The sequence below is a fragment of the Mercurialis annua genome, linkage group LG2, assembly GCF_937616625.2.
Source record: "Mercurialis annua linkage group LG2, ddMerAnnu1.2, whole genome shotgun sequence".
Classification (NCBI taxonomy): Eukaryota; Viridiplantae; Streptophyta; class Magnoliopsida; order Malpighiales; family Euphorbiaceae; genus Mercurialis; species Mercurialis annua.
In genome coordinates this window covers 6,385,074-6,401,899 of record NC_065571.1, presented here as the reverse complement: position 1 = coordinate 6,401,899, position 16,826 = coordinate 6,385,074, and the positions used below count along the sequence as shown (strand labels likewise).

Here is a 16,826-nt window from a genome sequence, read left to right as displayed (position 1 = left end):
TCTCTAATTTAGTTTTTAATATGTAAAAATAACTAAATTGTCTCCAAATTTGTAGGAATACCTATCTTTTAGTTTGATTGAACTACAAAATTAAAATACTGTATTTGATCAATATATTATTATTTAAATTTCTATCTTATTATTTTTAAAGATATTATTAATAAAATTAAGTTAATTATTTAATTATACTTATTATAAAACCAAAATAAGAATAAATTCAGTATGAAAAAAAAATTAATAACCGAATATATTATATTTACTTTTACAAAAATTCTTAACTAATTTAATATTAATTATAAATATAAAATTGATATAATTATAATAAATTTACTAATATATGCATTGACGAGTTACGTTACGAGCCACGTGCATAGCACGTAATGCAAAACTAGTATTTAAAATTAAACAACGAGTCATATAATTTAATTAATTATAATGTATATAATGGTCATACAAGTATCAATCACGTGCTATATTTTAATTTACATAAGGGGGGACATGCAAAATAATTAACCATTAATGATTTTAAAATAATTAAAAATGTTAAAAGTTCCATTTTATAACAAAATTTCTTTTGATTAAAAAGCATAAACATAGCAATTATTTTATCAGATTACTTTGGAAAAATACAAATAGAAACCTAACCTTCATCAAAAACTTAAGAACATTATCCAAATACAAACAGTAAGAAAAATTACTTTGTTGATTTAAATTAGAAACTAAAGTTTTCAAATACAAACAGTAAGAAAAATTATTTAATCGAAAAAATAGAAGTAGAAACCCAACCTTCATAAAAGCACATAAGAATTAATATAATCAAAATTAAATTAGAAATTGATGGATACAAACAGCAAGAAAAATTATGTACTCAAATCATATTATTTTAGTGATCAAAAGTGTAAACAATTATATTTTAGATAGGAAACTAATTCTAATATAAATTAACTAAAAATTTAATACAAAATTCTATTATAAAAAGCATATCACTTTATGATTGATATATAGAGATATTTGGCAACCGAATATAATGAATGGAAAAAGATAATGATTAATTCTTAAAGTGTTCCATAAAAAAAACTCTTAAAATTCATTTATGAATTTGAGTTATATATGAAGTGCATTAAAAATACACTTATATAATAAGTGCATTGAACAATTTAAATCTGAAATATTGTGTTGTTAATTTAACAATAATCTCCTAATGCCCACAAGTGACAAGCCAACGTTTCAGCTTGATTGCAAGGTTAGACCTTTTTAAATGTTTATTACTTTAATTTTTATTGTGTTGATTTAATTTGTTTGATTCGATCATGTGCAATTTTTAAAAAAATTATTAGTTAGACTTGAGAGTTGTTGACAACACTATTAATCATTGCTCTGGCTGAATTTTTTTTGCTTCTGTTTATAAAATTATGTGTACTTTTAATGGTGGTTGTTTGCAAAATTATTGACCTAAAAGAATTAAGCAAAAAGCAACCGATCAACATTCATTATCATAATCAAACACTAACCAAAATTTCAAAACCATTAGGAAATTATGTCGAATAGAGCAACAATTAAGAGTTTTTTATGGTTTTAATTCTAACTAGTGTCGCCTTACGTGTTTCACACGTGGCTCATAATGTGACTCGTCAAAATAATATATTTATATTTAGTTAATGATTATTTTTATAATTATAAATTATATTTAAGTATAAAATATAAATAATTGTTGAAATAGTAGTTAATAGGAGTTGTCTATTTTATTTATAGAAAATATAAAAAGAAAATATCAAATATATTTAAATTAATAATTTATTTTAATTAGAATTTTAAATAATTAAATAAAAATAAAAATAATTAAATATTAAAATAATCTATTATAATTAGTATTGTATTCAATTATCAATAGTTCATCACAAATTTATTGTCCGGAAAATTTAATTTTTATTGTCTTAATTATATTCCTAATCGGATTTGAATTTTTATTATTAAAAATCTATAAATTGATAAATTATAATATTAAATTAAATAAGTTGGTTGCATGTAATTTTAAATTACATTCATAGTTTATTTTTTCCTGCTTTTCAATATCTCATATAATATTATAATTATTCTAGTAAAAATTATATCTACAAAAACATAGTGGGTAAGGTGAAAGATAGGGATATACCTATCATGACGACTCTTGCTGCTTTGGAACACTAATACTACTTGTATTAAGAATTATATTATCACTCAATTTCTCCAAACTTTCTAAATTACCTGCAAACATAAATCACAAAATCATAATTCAAACGTAGAATTAAATTGGATTAAAAAAAGCAGTAAAACCCAAATCCATAATAAACTTGGTTTACGACTCAGCTTTTTCCGTCAAACCACACCGCTGTGGAACGAAGCAGGAGGCGATTTTATTGTACTATATGATGTCTGGCCGGGAGGAATGCAATAGTGTTCTAATTAGGACTATATTTGTAGTTATAAATTAATGTTACAAATTTAAAAGAATTACTTGATTTCCACCTTTATAACATCTGAAACATATCAAACAATAGTGTTCTAATTAGGACTCTATTCTAATAATAATAATATATTTTTAATTAAATATAATTAATTATATATAATTAATTAGTTATTTTTTATATACTAAAAACTAAATTGGAGATAATTTAGCTACCTATTCTAATTAGAACTTTAATTACAATAGTAATTAATTAAATAATTAATTAGTTAATGACTATAAAATCTTTATTTAATAGTAAACTGAAAAGGATTATTCAGTAAATTTGCCTGTCCCCCCCCCCCCCATCCGTACTTTTATATATAGTATAGATAAGCAACTAAATTAGCCCCAACATTCTAACAAAATTATTTAACTCAGCATAAGATTGTAATTTTGATTTTGTATATCAAAAACAAATTCTAATAAAATATAAAAAATAATGTATAATATATTACTAAAACAAAGAAATATAAATATATAATAAATAACGGGTCATATTAATATAGCTCTCGTGCGTAGCACGTGGCGAGAAACTAGTATATAAAAACACGGATTGTGGTGGGGGGGGGGCAGGCACTTTTACCTAATAGATCTTTCTAATTTATTAGTTAATTTAGGTGTTTTAGTAATTTGCTAATTGACTATAATTAAATTAGATATTTACTAAAAAGTAGCTACTTTTTAGTAATGTGCAATTATTATAAATTAAACTACCAACTTAATCTCTTCCACTACTATTCTAAGGAGAATTCGAAAATTTCAAACTCAAATTCGACCATAGTGAAATAAAGTGCAGCAGAATATATCTATCTATCTATCTATAACAATACTATAAATGTGAAGGGGGGGGGGGGGACAGACAAAATTACGATATTAGGTTTTATTAAGGGTATAATTTATAATTAAAAAAATAAGTAAATAAGAGTTTAATCTAAATACAATAATATAAATATATAGTGATGAAAGGCTTAAAATTATGGGGCACAAATATTTGGATAATAAAGAGAAAAAGAATCATTGTTTAAGTAGAATGTTACAAGAGTACAAATATAAGTAATTCACCCACGGTTCCCCGTTTCAATAAATATCAATTTTATGTTGCAAAGGACTCTAACTATGGCTAATGATTATCCCTTAAAAAGGATTAATTGCAAATTAATACACAAACTTTATCCCAATTTGCAATTACAACACGAACTTTAAAACTTGGCAAATTGGTACACCGATTTTCATTTTTTGGCGAATTGATACACCGAACTGGAAAAACATTAACGTGGACATTGTCATATACAGCCACGTGTTGTTGTATGATTGGTCGGTGTATTAATTTGCCAAAAAAATAAAAGTTGGTGTATTAAATTGCCAAGTTTCAAAGTTTGTGTTGTAATTGCAAATTAGGGTAAAGTTCGTGTATTAATTTGCAATTAACCCCTTAAAAAACTATTAGAAGTATTAGAGTTCAATTTAACAATATAAAGTAAACATTTGACTTAAATCGCTAAAAAGGTAAAACGTTTGGATTTCTTTCGTAACATTTGTAAAAATTTGGCTTAAATCGCTAAATAGGTGAAACGTTTGCATTTGCTTCGTAACATTTGTAAAAATTTGGCTTAAATCGCTAAATAGGTGAAACGTTTGCATTTGCTTCGTAACATTTTAAACGTTTGCCTTAAATCGCTAAAAAGGCGAAACATTTCGATTTTTTTCGTAGCGGTAGTAAACGTTTGGTTTAATTTTCAAAAAAGGGGAAAAGTTTTAATTTGTGTCTTAACGTTTGTAAACGTTTGGCTTAAATCGCTAAAAAGGGGAAACGTTTGGTTTTGTTTTCTAACGTTTGTAAACATTTTGCTTAAATCGCTAAAAAGGTGAAACATTTGATTTTGTTTTATAACCTTTGTAAACATTTGGCTTAAATCGCTAAAAATGTGAAATGTTTGGATTTGTTTCGTCACATTTGTAAACGTTTAATCCGTTTTTGTGATCTTATTCCTTCATGTTTTCAATCCGTTTTTGTAATCTTATTTAATTAGAAGAGCAACATGCGGAGCCGATTTTTCTAGAGCAGTTGCAATATAAACATTATGAAAAAACAATTGTATAAATGTTTAATTATCATTATCATTATCATAGTACTATACAAAAAAGGACCGATTAAAACTTTTCATATCAAGTTTGTTTTTAGTCTACTGTACATATAATAATCTTTGAAAATTGGAAAGACAGAACTATAATAATTCTCTCTAGGGTTTTAGCCCGCTTCCTTGGTTCACCCCCTCTGGCGATCATCTCCGACGTGACGGTTGCTTCCTCACCTCACCTTATCTACTGTTTATCCCTGCCATCCCAGCACTGTTCCGACCGGTCCTTTGCCTGTTTCTTAACTCTAAAACCCTAGCCACTCCTTTATATGAGGTGCTACCATGTTGTTCACTACCACACCGGCTCATCTCTTCTTCCTCCTATCCCAAGTTCATTTATTTCTCTGCAATTACTCTTACTACCAACTTCTTCTTTCCTTATTACTCCACATCATGTCCTTACCTAACACCACCATAAATGAGCATCAGGACAATATTAATACCCTTACCTTACACACCGCCCAACTACAAGTTTCTGAACCAACGCTACAACTTGTCCGAGGAAATGAGGGCAACCGACTGGTCCTCACAGGGAAATTTTGGGGAACTAAAATGTTCTTCCCATCTAGCATTACTGAGGCTCTTATTAGATCATGGAAAGCGAGACATGGACTCACTGTCAGGAAAGAACGCTCCAACGTCTTCATTTTCACTTTCAATCATGCGGAGGACCTGGACAGAGCCTGGAATGGAAGACCCTGGTGTCTCAGTAACAACCTCCTTGTACTTCAGAAATGGCCAGATGACGCTGCCCTGGAGGAGGTGGACTTCACCCTCTCACCCTTTTGGGTCCATGCGGTAGGTCTCCCTGCATACCAGATTAACAAGTATAATGCTGGAACCATAGGTGGCCTCTTTGTGGAACATCTTCTGCCAGGTCCGGGGGAGGAAAGGAACGATGAGGTGAGTGGCACCTTACGTATCAAAGTCCTAGTTAATGTCAGCAAAGCATTTCGCAAAGGTTTTTTCGTTGACGTCCGTGAGGGGGAAAAGAAATGGATCCATTTCCAGTATGAGCGTATGCCAGACATCTGTTTCAAATGTGGTTGTCTTGGGCATTTTGCCCTCTGCTGTCCTAATCCGGTCCCTGAACCGGAGCCAGGTGTACCGGACTTTGGAGCATGGATGCGTGTGGGAGCGGTCATCAGAGGACCGGCAACGGTGGTGGTTCTGAAGCCAAACTGTCCCCAAGGACAATCTGCAGGGTTAACAGCTGCACGGAGAAACTTAGGTCCGATGATTAACCAATGGGTTGAAAATGTGCCTGTCAGAGCCGCCCCTACAGAAGATAAGGGGAAAGCAGCAGCTTTTGTTGGGTACGAGGAAGCCAGTCAACCTGACAAGATAAACCAGACTTCTAGCCCCTACAACATGGGAAAGACAAAGGTTTGTACCGTTAAACCCAACATTCTCTCCCCTACTTCTCAGCACTCCAGCTCAGCCTTGGGGACCCCTCCTATCTCAACCCACGACAACTCTAAAAGCCCTAACTCTCTTAAAGGCCGAGCCCGTGGAACCCCAGCCCACCTTCCCGAGCTCACTATTAAAAACCCAACTACCTATGACAAATGGACCTTGGATCCAGCAATTTTCTCTGAGGCCCCTGGCCTTGCTAGTGGGTCATCTAATGGTATCCTCTGCAGTTCTGGCACCTTAGAGGAACTGGGGCTTCTCCACATGTTTCTACCCAAGCCCAAGGCTAATCCAATCTCCATTAATCCTCTATGCACACTTGACAGCAATATCCCTGATTATATCTCTCCCTCTACACTCCCCAACCCCATCAATGTTGCTATCTCAGAAGCCTTCACAGATTTAAACCTCAGCCAAGATACCATCCTCTTATCCCACCCTATATCTGAACTTCAGACTATCGTTGACCTGGCTGCCACCCCTCTCAGAAAGGAGGTTGACTCTCTCTCAGATACCTTGGATGTGGTTGCTAGTATTATTAACCAACCTCTTCCAGTCAATCCAAGGTTTTCACGACATCGCCTAAAAGCACAAGCCCGGCAGCGACAACCTCTAGCAGCAACCCCTAGCCAGAGAACTACATTGGAGTCGGTCCACACTACCACTGCTGCCAAGAGAGACAGAGATGATGAGATTGGTAATCAGACTAAGAAGCTTTGCTCTATCCCAGAAAATCCAAAGGTGGAGGGTGCCAGCCTCAATGGCCCCCAGAGGGATAAATGAGACTTTTGGTGTGGAATTGTCAGGGTGTGGGGAATCCCTTGACACTCCACAATCTTAAAGGGATAATGAGATCCCATTCCCTAGATGTACTCTTCATCTCAGAAACAAAAAACAGATGCTCGCTAGTCCAACAGTTTCTCCGAAAGGCTGGGTTTAGGCATTTTGATATTTTGGACCCGATTGGGACATCGGGTGGTTTAGCTATAGCTTGGAGTCCTAGTTTTACTGTTAATGTAGTTCTTCGGAACACTTTTTATTTTCATTGTACTTTTGTGAATGTTGGTGACAATATCGTATGGCACTTTATTGGAATCTACTTAAGCTTTGATTATTCCCTCCGTGAGACACAAGTCTGTGAATTGCAAAACTATATTTCTACTCTCTCTGGTTGTGTAGTGTTAGGAGGGGACTTTAACTGTATTTCCTGTTTAAGTGAAAAACAAGGTGGCGCTCCTCATGCTATTCACCGTCTGAATATCCTTCGTAATTTCATGTGCGACTCCAATTTGTTAGACATCGGTTTCAAAGGTCACCCATTTACGTGGAATAACAGGCGGGAGGGTTCCTCTAACATTCAGTTGCGACTGGATAGATTTTTAGTTTCACAGGACTGGCTTGCTCAATATCCTGCCGGTAGCGTCACACATTTGGAGGAGCTCGGCTCTGATCATCGGCCGATTCTCCTTGATTCTTCTCCCAAGACACGCAGAGGTAGACCCAGGTTTGTGTTCGATCAGAGGTGGGCCAAAAATCCGGAATCGAAGCTGATTGTTTCCGAAGCCTGGGCCACACTGGATCCTTTAGACGTTGTTACTAATGGGGGTCTGAATAAACTCCAAACAGTGGCTCACAATATTAAAGCATGTCGCTCTCGGTTGTTCTCTTGGTCTAGGAACAAGAAGTTTAATGCCCGAAAGAATATCACTGAGTTGGAATCCCAAATCTGCAACCTGCACCGCCTGGGTTTTGACCAACATGCCACAGACATTAAGGAACTAGAGGCTCGGCTCTCTGTTGAGCATGTTAGAGAGGAGCAATTTTGGCAACAAAAATCCAGAATCGATTGGCTTAAATGGGGGGACCGCAATACGTCTTTTTTCCATTCTAGAGTTGTTCAAAGAAGGCGAAGCAACCAGATTTCACAGCTGCAAAACAGGGATGGGAATCTGGTCTCTGATGATAATGGTATTGTGGAGATAGCTTTGGAGCATTTCAGAAGTATCTACTCTAGCACTCACCCGATGGGGATCACAGCAGCCCTTACTGGCATTCAGCGTCGAGTCACTGAAGCCATGAACCATAGCCTCACAAGAGCGGTCAACGATGAGGAAATAAGGAGGGCTGTGTTTGCGATTCATCCATCCAAAGCACCGGGCCAAGACGGTTTGACAGGTCTTTTTTACCAAGATAATTGGGAGTCCGTTAAGAGAAACTTGTGTGCTGCAGTCAGAGAATTTTTTGATGGTACCCAGCTACCGAGAGCCCTGAACCACACCACCATTACTCTTATTCCTAAGGTAAATGCTCCTAGGACTATGTCGGATCTTCGCCCTATTAGCCTTTGCCCGGTCTTTTATAAGATCATCTCAAGCATTCTTACGGCTAGGTTACAACCTTTCATGTGCTCAATTATAAGTGAACATCAGAGTGCATTCGTCAAAGGACGGAACATAGCAGATAATATTCTTGTGGCTCACGAAGTTACTCACCATCTTAAAACTAGACGAGGGATCTCTAAGTTTGAATTAGCACTTAAACTTGATATGAGTAAGGCCTATGAACGTATTGAATGGGTTTTTGTCAAGCGAACTCTCCGGAAAATGGGTTTTCACCACAAGTGGATAAAATGGATAATGATGTGTATCACCTCGGTTACTTATTCGCTCAATCTTAACGGTACTTCACATGGCTTTCTTAAGCCGACAAGGGGTATTCGACAAGGTGACCCACTCTCTCCTTTCCTCTTCTTGATATGTGCTGAAAGTTTCTCTTCTTTACTAGTTCAGGCCGAAAGAAATAATTGGATATCCGGAGTCAGAATTTCACGAAGGAGTCCGAGCATTACCCACCTATTGTTCGCGGATGACTCTTTGTTGTTCTTTAAGGCTGATCTCAACCAAGCTGGCCACATTAACTCCATCCTCAACCTCTACTGCCAGGCTTCGGGTCAAGAAATCAATTTGAATAAATCCTCCTTATTCTTTAGTCGCAACACGCCGATGCCACTGAGGGACGCCCTTGCTGCTCTTCTACGGGTCCACAGTATGGGAGGCCATGACAAGTACCTGGGCCTGCCGAACTTAGTCAGCAAATCGAAGTCAGATACTTTCAAGGAGATTAGTTGGCGTATTAGGCAGAAACTTTCAAATTGGCAAGGGAGTCTTCTCTCTTATGGAGGTAGGGAGGTCTTGATTAAGAGCGTCGCCACGGCAGTACCGGTCTTTTCGATGTCATGCTTCTTGCTACCAAAAGGCATCCACAAGGAAATAAATTCTTTAATTTCCAATTTCTGGTGGGGGAGGAAAAAACAGGAAAATAAATTGCATTGGGTCTCTTGGCGTCACATGTGTCTACCTAAGGAAAACGGAGGACTTGGGTTTCGGGACCTTGAACACTTCAATATGGCCCTTTTGGCGAAACAGGGTTGGCGCTTCATCTCTCAACCAGGGTCGCTCATTAGTAGAGTCTTTAAGGGTAAGTACTTCCCTCATTGTGATTTTATGGAAGCGAATATGCATTCTAACAGCTCGTGGGCTTGGAGGAGCATTCTGCAAGGGCGGAAAATACTGGATAAAGGGGTTCGATGGCAGGTTAGGAATGGGAAGACGATTTCTATTTCCAATGATAGATGGGTACCTGACCAACCTGATTTCACTGCTTCAATATCTACAACCTTGCCCCCTAATATTCAGCTGGTCTCAGATTTGATGTGCAATAACAACAGTGAATGGAACTCTGAACTTGTCAACCGTTACTTTCAACCCGAGGTAGCTCAAACAGTTCTTAATATTCCCATCAGTATTACTAACCAAGAGGATAGAAGGATCTGGCATTTCTCAAAGAATGGACAATTCACGGTGAAATCAGCGTACCATCTGTCCTTCAAACCTCTCTCTACCGGAGTTAGGCATCGATCCCACAGTGTTGCCTGGGCCGAGTTATGGAAGCTTCATGTCCCTCCAAATATTAAGTGTTTTGCGTGGAAAGCTCTAAACGATGGGTTGCCCTCCAATGCACGTCTCAACTCCAGAATTGCTATGGCCTCAAAGCTCTGTCCTCGTTGCAACATGTCTGAGACTACACCTCATATGTTGCTTTCTTGTCCCTTTGCGGAAGCTACTTGGCTGGGATCTGGGTTATTCCTTTTTACTATTACTGACGAAACGTTATCAATAAGTGAGGTTTGGAATAAAATAGTGAACACTGTCCCTGATGCTGTGGAAAGGTCAAACACCTTAACCAAGATAGTATGGATCTTCTGGTCACTTTGGCGTGCCAGGAACAACTTAATTTTCAACAATGAAGATTGCAGTCCTCCGGACATCCTCCAAGCAGCTAATGCCTTTGCTTCATCCTGCGCTGAAACAGTTCACCACTACTCGGCTTCGTCGGTATCCAATTCGCCCTTGTCAGCTAGGAGAGATAGGCAGCAGTGGGAACCCCCACCTGATGGAGTTTTGAAGGTTAATTTTGATGCGTCTTTCCACGCCGGCAGTAATTCAGGAGTGGGAGCTTGTGTGATCCGTAATCATCAGGGAAGGGTTCTTCACTCCCATGCAAAGTTCTTCAATAATGTTAATAGTCCACTAACGGCAGAAGCGCTGGCTCTGCGTGAAGCTATTTTGCTTGCAGACAGACTGAATATCCCTAAACCTGTTTTTGAAGGGGATTCCAAGATCGTTATTGACGCCATGAACTCCAATTCGGATATTCAGTTAGACGCAGGGTTAATTGTTCAGGACTGTAGGGTTCTAAACTTGAAATTTGCATGCAGTAGTTTTATTTTTGCTTATCGCAATTGTAACTGGGTGGCTCATTCGCTAGCCAAAAAAGCCCTCAGAGATATGGCTTTTTGTATCAACCCTCTAGCCCAAATAGCGTGGTTGGAAATGAGACTCTTGTAGTCGTTATCACTTTTAATGAAGCTGTTACGCATTCATTGGGAAAAAAAAATCTTTGAAAATTGAATATCATATTAATTTTTCAAGGATATTGGTGAACATTAAAACTACAAAAAAGGATGCATCGCTGCCAAAAAAAAAATTGTGTTTAGATATACAAATAAGGTGAAAGATATCATTTAAGCTAATATAGAAAAAAATGATATAATTTATTTATTATTATTTAAATAATTTTAAAATATAATCTTTAATGAAGATTAATTGTGTTTAAAAATAATAAATTATTGTTAATTATGGGTCAAATAAATAAAATCAATAAAAATTCTCATATTCGCTTTTCATTAAACTTTATTTATCTAATCTATTTAAATAAGTTATTAACACGGTATAATAACAAAGTTAAACATGATTTTTAATTTCGATAAGAGAATGTAAATTCATTAAGAGTTTAATTTTAGTAAAACGTGTGAACAATATACTTATCTAATTACGGAAAAATAATTAAAAAATGATTTTGACTTAAATAAAAATTATTTATAAAGAATATACATACATATATATATATAACGGGTCATACAAATAGCACTCATGTACTATAAGTTTATTTAAATAAAAAATATAATAATTAATAAAACTAAAATAGTTTATTTAATTGCTGAATAATATATAAGACATATAACGGGTCATGTAAATTTAGTACTTATAAAAAAATATAGCTTATATGAGTCTTTTAATTTTAATTTGCAAGTCTTTTGATATTATAAATAATACCTAAATCATACAACGGGTTATATAGTTATCACTTACATACATATCACGTGTAAATAAGAATTATTCATAATAATTTAGTAACAACTAAAATATCTCATTTTATATTTTACTTATTATCAAATATATAATGGGTCATGTAAATGTCGCTCACGTGCGTAGCACGTAGCGAAACGCTAGTACTATATATAAAAGCACGAATCGGGGAGGGGAGGGACAGGCAAATTTACTGAATAATCCTTTTCAGTTTACTATTAAATAAAGGTTTTATAATCATTAACTAATTAGTTATTTAATTAATCACTATTGTAATTAAAGTACTAATTAGAATAAGTAGCTAAATTATCTCTAATTTAGTTTTTAGTACGTAAAAATAACTAATTGCTGATATAGTTTGACTTTTATATATGTATTTGCGTACATGTACATTAGTTTTTATAAATACAGAATTTTTATATACATTCTAGTTTACAAACATATATATATATATATATATATATATATATATACACACACACGCGCGTATTTTACAAATAAAGACTTTTATTCACTTCATGACCTTTCTTTATTCTATAGTTTAAAATTAACTGGTAAATTCACGACTGTATTGCATCTGATGTAGAAATTCCTTTATCAGATAATAAACGGCTACTTGCACAATTATGCATTGACAATCTTACCCCCTGCACTCAATATCAAAGAAGAGCACATATTTTGTAAGCAAATATACATGCAGAAAAAAAAATCTGGCAAAATAATAGTGGTAAAAAGAATATTACCTTTCAGCCTTTGAAAATAAAAATACTTCTAAATTTTAAAAATTCATATTAATGACTAATTTTTATAAAAATAAATACAATTATACTATTTAAAATTTTGTGATATTTGTTTCCTTAATATTGCGGATTAATTTTTTGATTTCTAAATTATATGCTTTCTATACTTCGATTAACATCATATCATTTTTTATGTTTTAATAAAATAATTTTTATTTTTTCAAAACATGAAATTACTATAATAATTCTGGCTGTAATTATGACATGAAAAAGTTGGGTGTCACATTATTTTTCATTGGTGACATGAGCGTTGTTGAAAAAATAAATGTTAAATCATATTTAAAATATAAAAATAAAATGATGATAAGCGAAGCGTAAAAACGTATAGTTAAGCAAACGCAAAAACATGAATCATTGATATTGCATAAGATTTAGAACAATTACATATAGAAAAATAAAATAAAATTCTGCCTCGGATTTCATATTTTCATTTGCTACAAGGTTTGAGAAACACATACCATTAGGATGCACAACTTGGCCAGTGATATAAGAGGAACAGTCATTGCAAGCCAAAAACAGAAAAGAAGGAGCAATCTCAAATGGCTGTCCTGCTCTGTCCATTGGCACTTGACTTCCGAATATTGCAATTTGCTCAGCAGGAAAACATGCTGGTTGTAATGGTGTCCACACAGGACCCGGCGCAACCGCATTCACACGAATTCGTTTGGGGACGAGATTCAGGGCTAGACTCCTAGTAAAAGATACTATGGCTCCTTTGGTGGAACTGTAGTCTAGCAAGTCTGCATATCCAGTATAGGCTAGCTGAGATGTGGTGTTGATAATGCAGCTTCCTTCTTTCATATGCTGTAATGCATACCTGCGCGTTTGATTCGGAAAGATCGATGAAAGGAATTAGTACTACCGAAATGTGGACTGAGATCATGTAACACTAAGATCAAAATCTTGATTTAATGTCATTATTGTAACTATATGCATGTCGAGCGACGTGTTATTCCATATTAAATCACCATTCTTCATTACTTTTAAATAGACTATAAATGTTTAAAGAGATCAGATTATTTTTAGATAGACTATAATATATAGTTCGGCAAAATTTCTGCTCTTCTGTAATTAAGATTCTGGTGTTCATTACTTACTTGGACATGAAGAAATGAGAAAAGATGTTGGTTCTAAACACCCTTTCAAGCCTACACTGAGTGATATCTTGAATTGTAGGAGTGAAGATTTGTTCTGCAGCATTATTAACCAGAATATCGATCTTCCCGTATTCGCATATCACCCGATGAACAACCTGCTTGCAATTTTCTTCGAAGCCGACATCGGTATGAATGGCAATAGGGTCTTCTGCTCCTTCAGTCTTCACCTCCTTTAAAATGTTGAGGATATGGTCTTTGTCTTTGTCCTCCTGGCCTTTCACATAAGTAAATGCCACAGCTGCACCTTCTATTGTAAACAAATATGCTACAGCTCTTCCTATTCCTGAGTCACCGCCTGTCACTAGAGCTACTTTTCCCTGCCATTTTCACATTATGCCATTAATCTACAATATTCACACATTGCAACATTTACATTTAAGGTTGTTGGTAATTTGCCAATAATTTTTATTTTAGTTTAGTGAATTACTCATATTTTTTGCCCTTTGAACATAGAAAATTAGTTGTCAAATTCTTTTGTGTTCTGTAATTTTTTTCTATTTTGTTATTTGTTGATGGTCCTATTTAAATATACTTATTGAATAAAATGTGAATTTGGTCTTTAAATTTGTGACTCGGGGTTATAAAATTCACTTTCAGTCATTTTGATTAATAAAGATAAGATATTCTAGGTTTTTAGATGAATTAAGTATAAATTTATACAATATAAGCAAGTTCATGATCAGAATGATCCAACTTTATCTTTAATTGATCATGAAATAAAAAAATCTTTCTTAATTGATTTAAAAATATAAAATATTATCTTTAAATGATTATAATAGCTGAAATAAAATATTTGATCCTAAGTTATAAATTTAGAGCCCGAGTTGAATTTTTGCCCAATATTTATTGTTTGTGCAAAATATAACTTTAACTTTTACCTTTAGTTTTCATAATTAAAATAAAGGCAGTATTTAGGGTTATAGCCAAAATGGTGCCAATTCCTTATAACTTATTTCAAAATGGTTTTCTAATTTCAATTTGTATCATTTTAGTACTACAATTTTCTTTTTTATTTCAAATAAGGCCATACAACCATTTTTTTTTATTTGAAGCTGATGTGGGCAACCAAACTGAGTATTTCATCGATGAGGTGTTTCATTTACATGCTTCTACGTCTGCTTTAAGTTGCTTAATATAGTTGGAAACACTAATATGAAATAAAAATAATTATCCAAAAAAAATATGAAATAAAAATAAAAGTAATGGTATCAAAATGATACAAAATTAAAATTACAGTAATATTTCGAAACAAAGTATAAAAACTAGTACTACTGTTTTGGTACTTAAACTTAAGAGAAGAAAAGGAATTTACGTGGAGCTTGTTAGAGGGCTTATAATGAGGATTTATGAACTGAGGATGAGGATGCATCACATATTCTTTGCCTGGCTGCTTGTCTTGACTCTGCGGTGGAAATCTGTATCCAGGTTCGGTTGCCATTTCCTCCGCCCTAAACTGAAAATTACACCAAAAATATTGCAATTGCAAATTAATGATACTTTTGAATTGTGTAATTCATCAGTAGAGATGGATTCATTTATATTGATGCAAAAACTGCTGCATGGTTCATGATCCACGTACGTAGAAGATTGGAGTCTTAATGGAATAAAATTGTGAGTTAGGATTGAATTAAAAAGAGTATGAAACAATAATTACTCAATTTGAACTCATTCTTTTGCGTCACGACTGCCAGTTCCTCTCCAACGTGTTAAGAATAGCAGTGTACAGAGTTCCCACTTTATAATATGCAGCTTGGAACAAGTATTATTTTTGCATTATTAAGTATAGGTCACTTCCTATTTTTAATAAATAATTTTAAAATCAAACATCTTATTTGCCGCTAGTATATATAAATAGTACCAACGAACTATAAATCAAATAATTTATATAAATATTGAGCATCATTTTATAATTTTTATTAAAGTCATGAGTTCAATTCCTTCCACAAGCATTCTTTCGAGAAATACTTGTGTGAACTAGGTCCACCACATAGAATTATAAACTCATTCATTAAATGCATGATTCGTGGCGTAATTAAATGTCATATCCAATTAATAAATATAATATTAATTAGTGATATTTTAATTAGAATTTAATGTTCTTTATTGATTGAATATAACATTTAATTACGCCATGTGTTATGCATTCAGTGGATGGTCCATAATTTTATGTGGTGAACTAGGTTTAGTTATCTTTAATAGTATCTTTAAATAAAATTGATTGCACTAGTAATATAAAATAAATATCATTTCTAATGTTTATGTAAAATAATTGGACTAGTCAATTTATTTTCAAAATGTACTAACAAAAATTTAGTTATTAATTTTCTATTTATATATTTAAAGAAATATCAAAGGATTAAATTAGAAAAACTAAAAATAGAAATTGATATAAACCGATTTAACTATATTTATCCAAATTGCTTATCCTTTTAAGCCGGAGGAAATATTTTATAACCCTAATTCATTTAATACAAAATGGATAAACCATATTATTATTAGGTACTTATACTATCACTTTGTATTTCATAGCACCCTTATTCCTCATTTTATTGGTAAGTAGTCATCATTACACTATTAATCTTAGAGTAAAATATTTTGATACTTCTAATTTTCGACCTGAATTACACCAAATTATAACTTTAGATTATATCAAACCAAACCAAAAAGTTTGTTTTGGTTTATTTAAAAACACGACTTTTATTGTGCCTCTCCAATGCCGGTAACCCCAAGGCGCAGGTGATTTGGTAAAACGCTCTTCTTGTTTAAGTGAATTCGCGGGTTTGCACGAATACTCATGTATGTATCCGATTAAAATTTAGCACACTCCAAATTGAAACCATCAATTACAAATAAAAAGAAAATAAAACATAAAAAGAAAAGTCAGCAAAAAGTGTCTGCATCATTATAAATAGAATTGAGAGTTGGTCTATCTTTTAAAGATAAAAGAGTTCTTCAAACATGTTTACGATCTCGTACAATCAATCATTACCATCATAGAAAGATTGTAAAAATCATTTCAAACTTATACGTAGCTTTTGGTAAAGTATATCGTCAAATACTTGAAAGCATCAAGTAACATAGGCACAAAATTGTTCGTCATTTGAATACATAACATGCATAAACCA

The 16,826-nt window shown here is 33.6% G+C and overlaps 1 protein-coding gene across 1 annotated transcript; it reads right to left on the bottom strand.

The window, feature by feature from the left end:
* Positions 1-12,231: 12,231 nt before the first annotated feature.
* Positions 12,232-15,187, bottom strand: LOC126667240 (NADPH-dependent aldehyde reductase 1, chloroplastic-like). The gene is made up of 4 exons (XM_050360209.2): positions 15,014-15,187; positions 13,642-14,018; positions 13,003-13,361; positions 12,232-12,391 (listed from the first exon to the last, which is right to left on the bottom strand). The coding sequence occupies exons 1-4, from the start codon at positions 15,137-15,139 to the stop codon at positions 12,369-12,371; spliced, it is 885 nt and encodes a 294-aa protein (XP_050216166.1). The 5' UTR covers positions 15,140-15,187; the 3' UTR covers positions 12,232-12,368.
* Between the last annotated feature and the right edge of the window lie 1,639 nt (positions 15,188-16,826).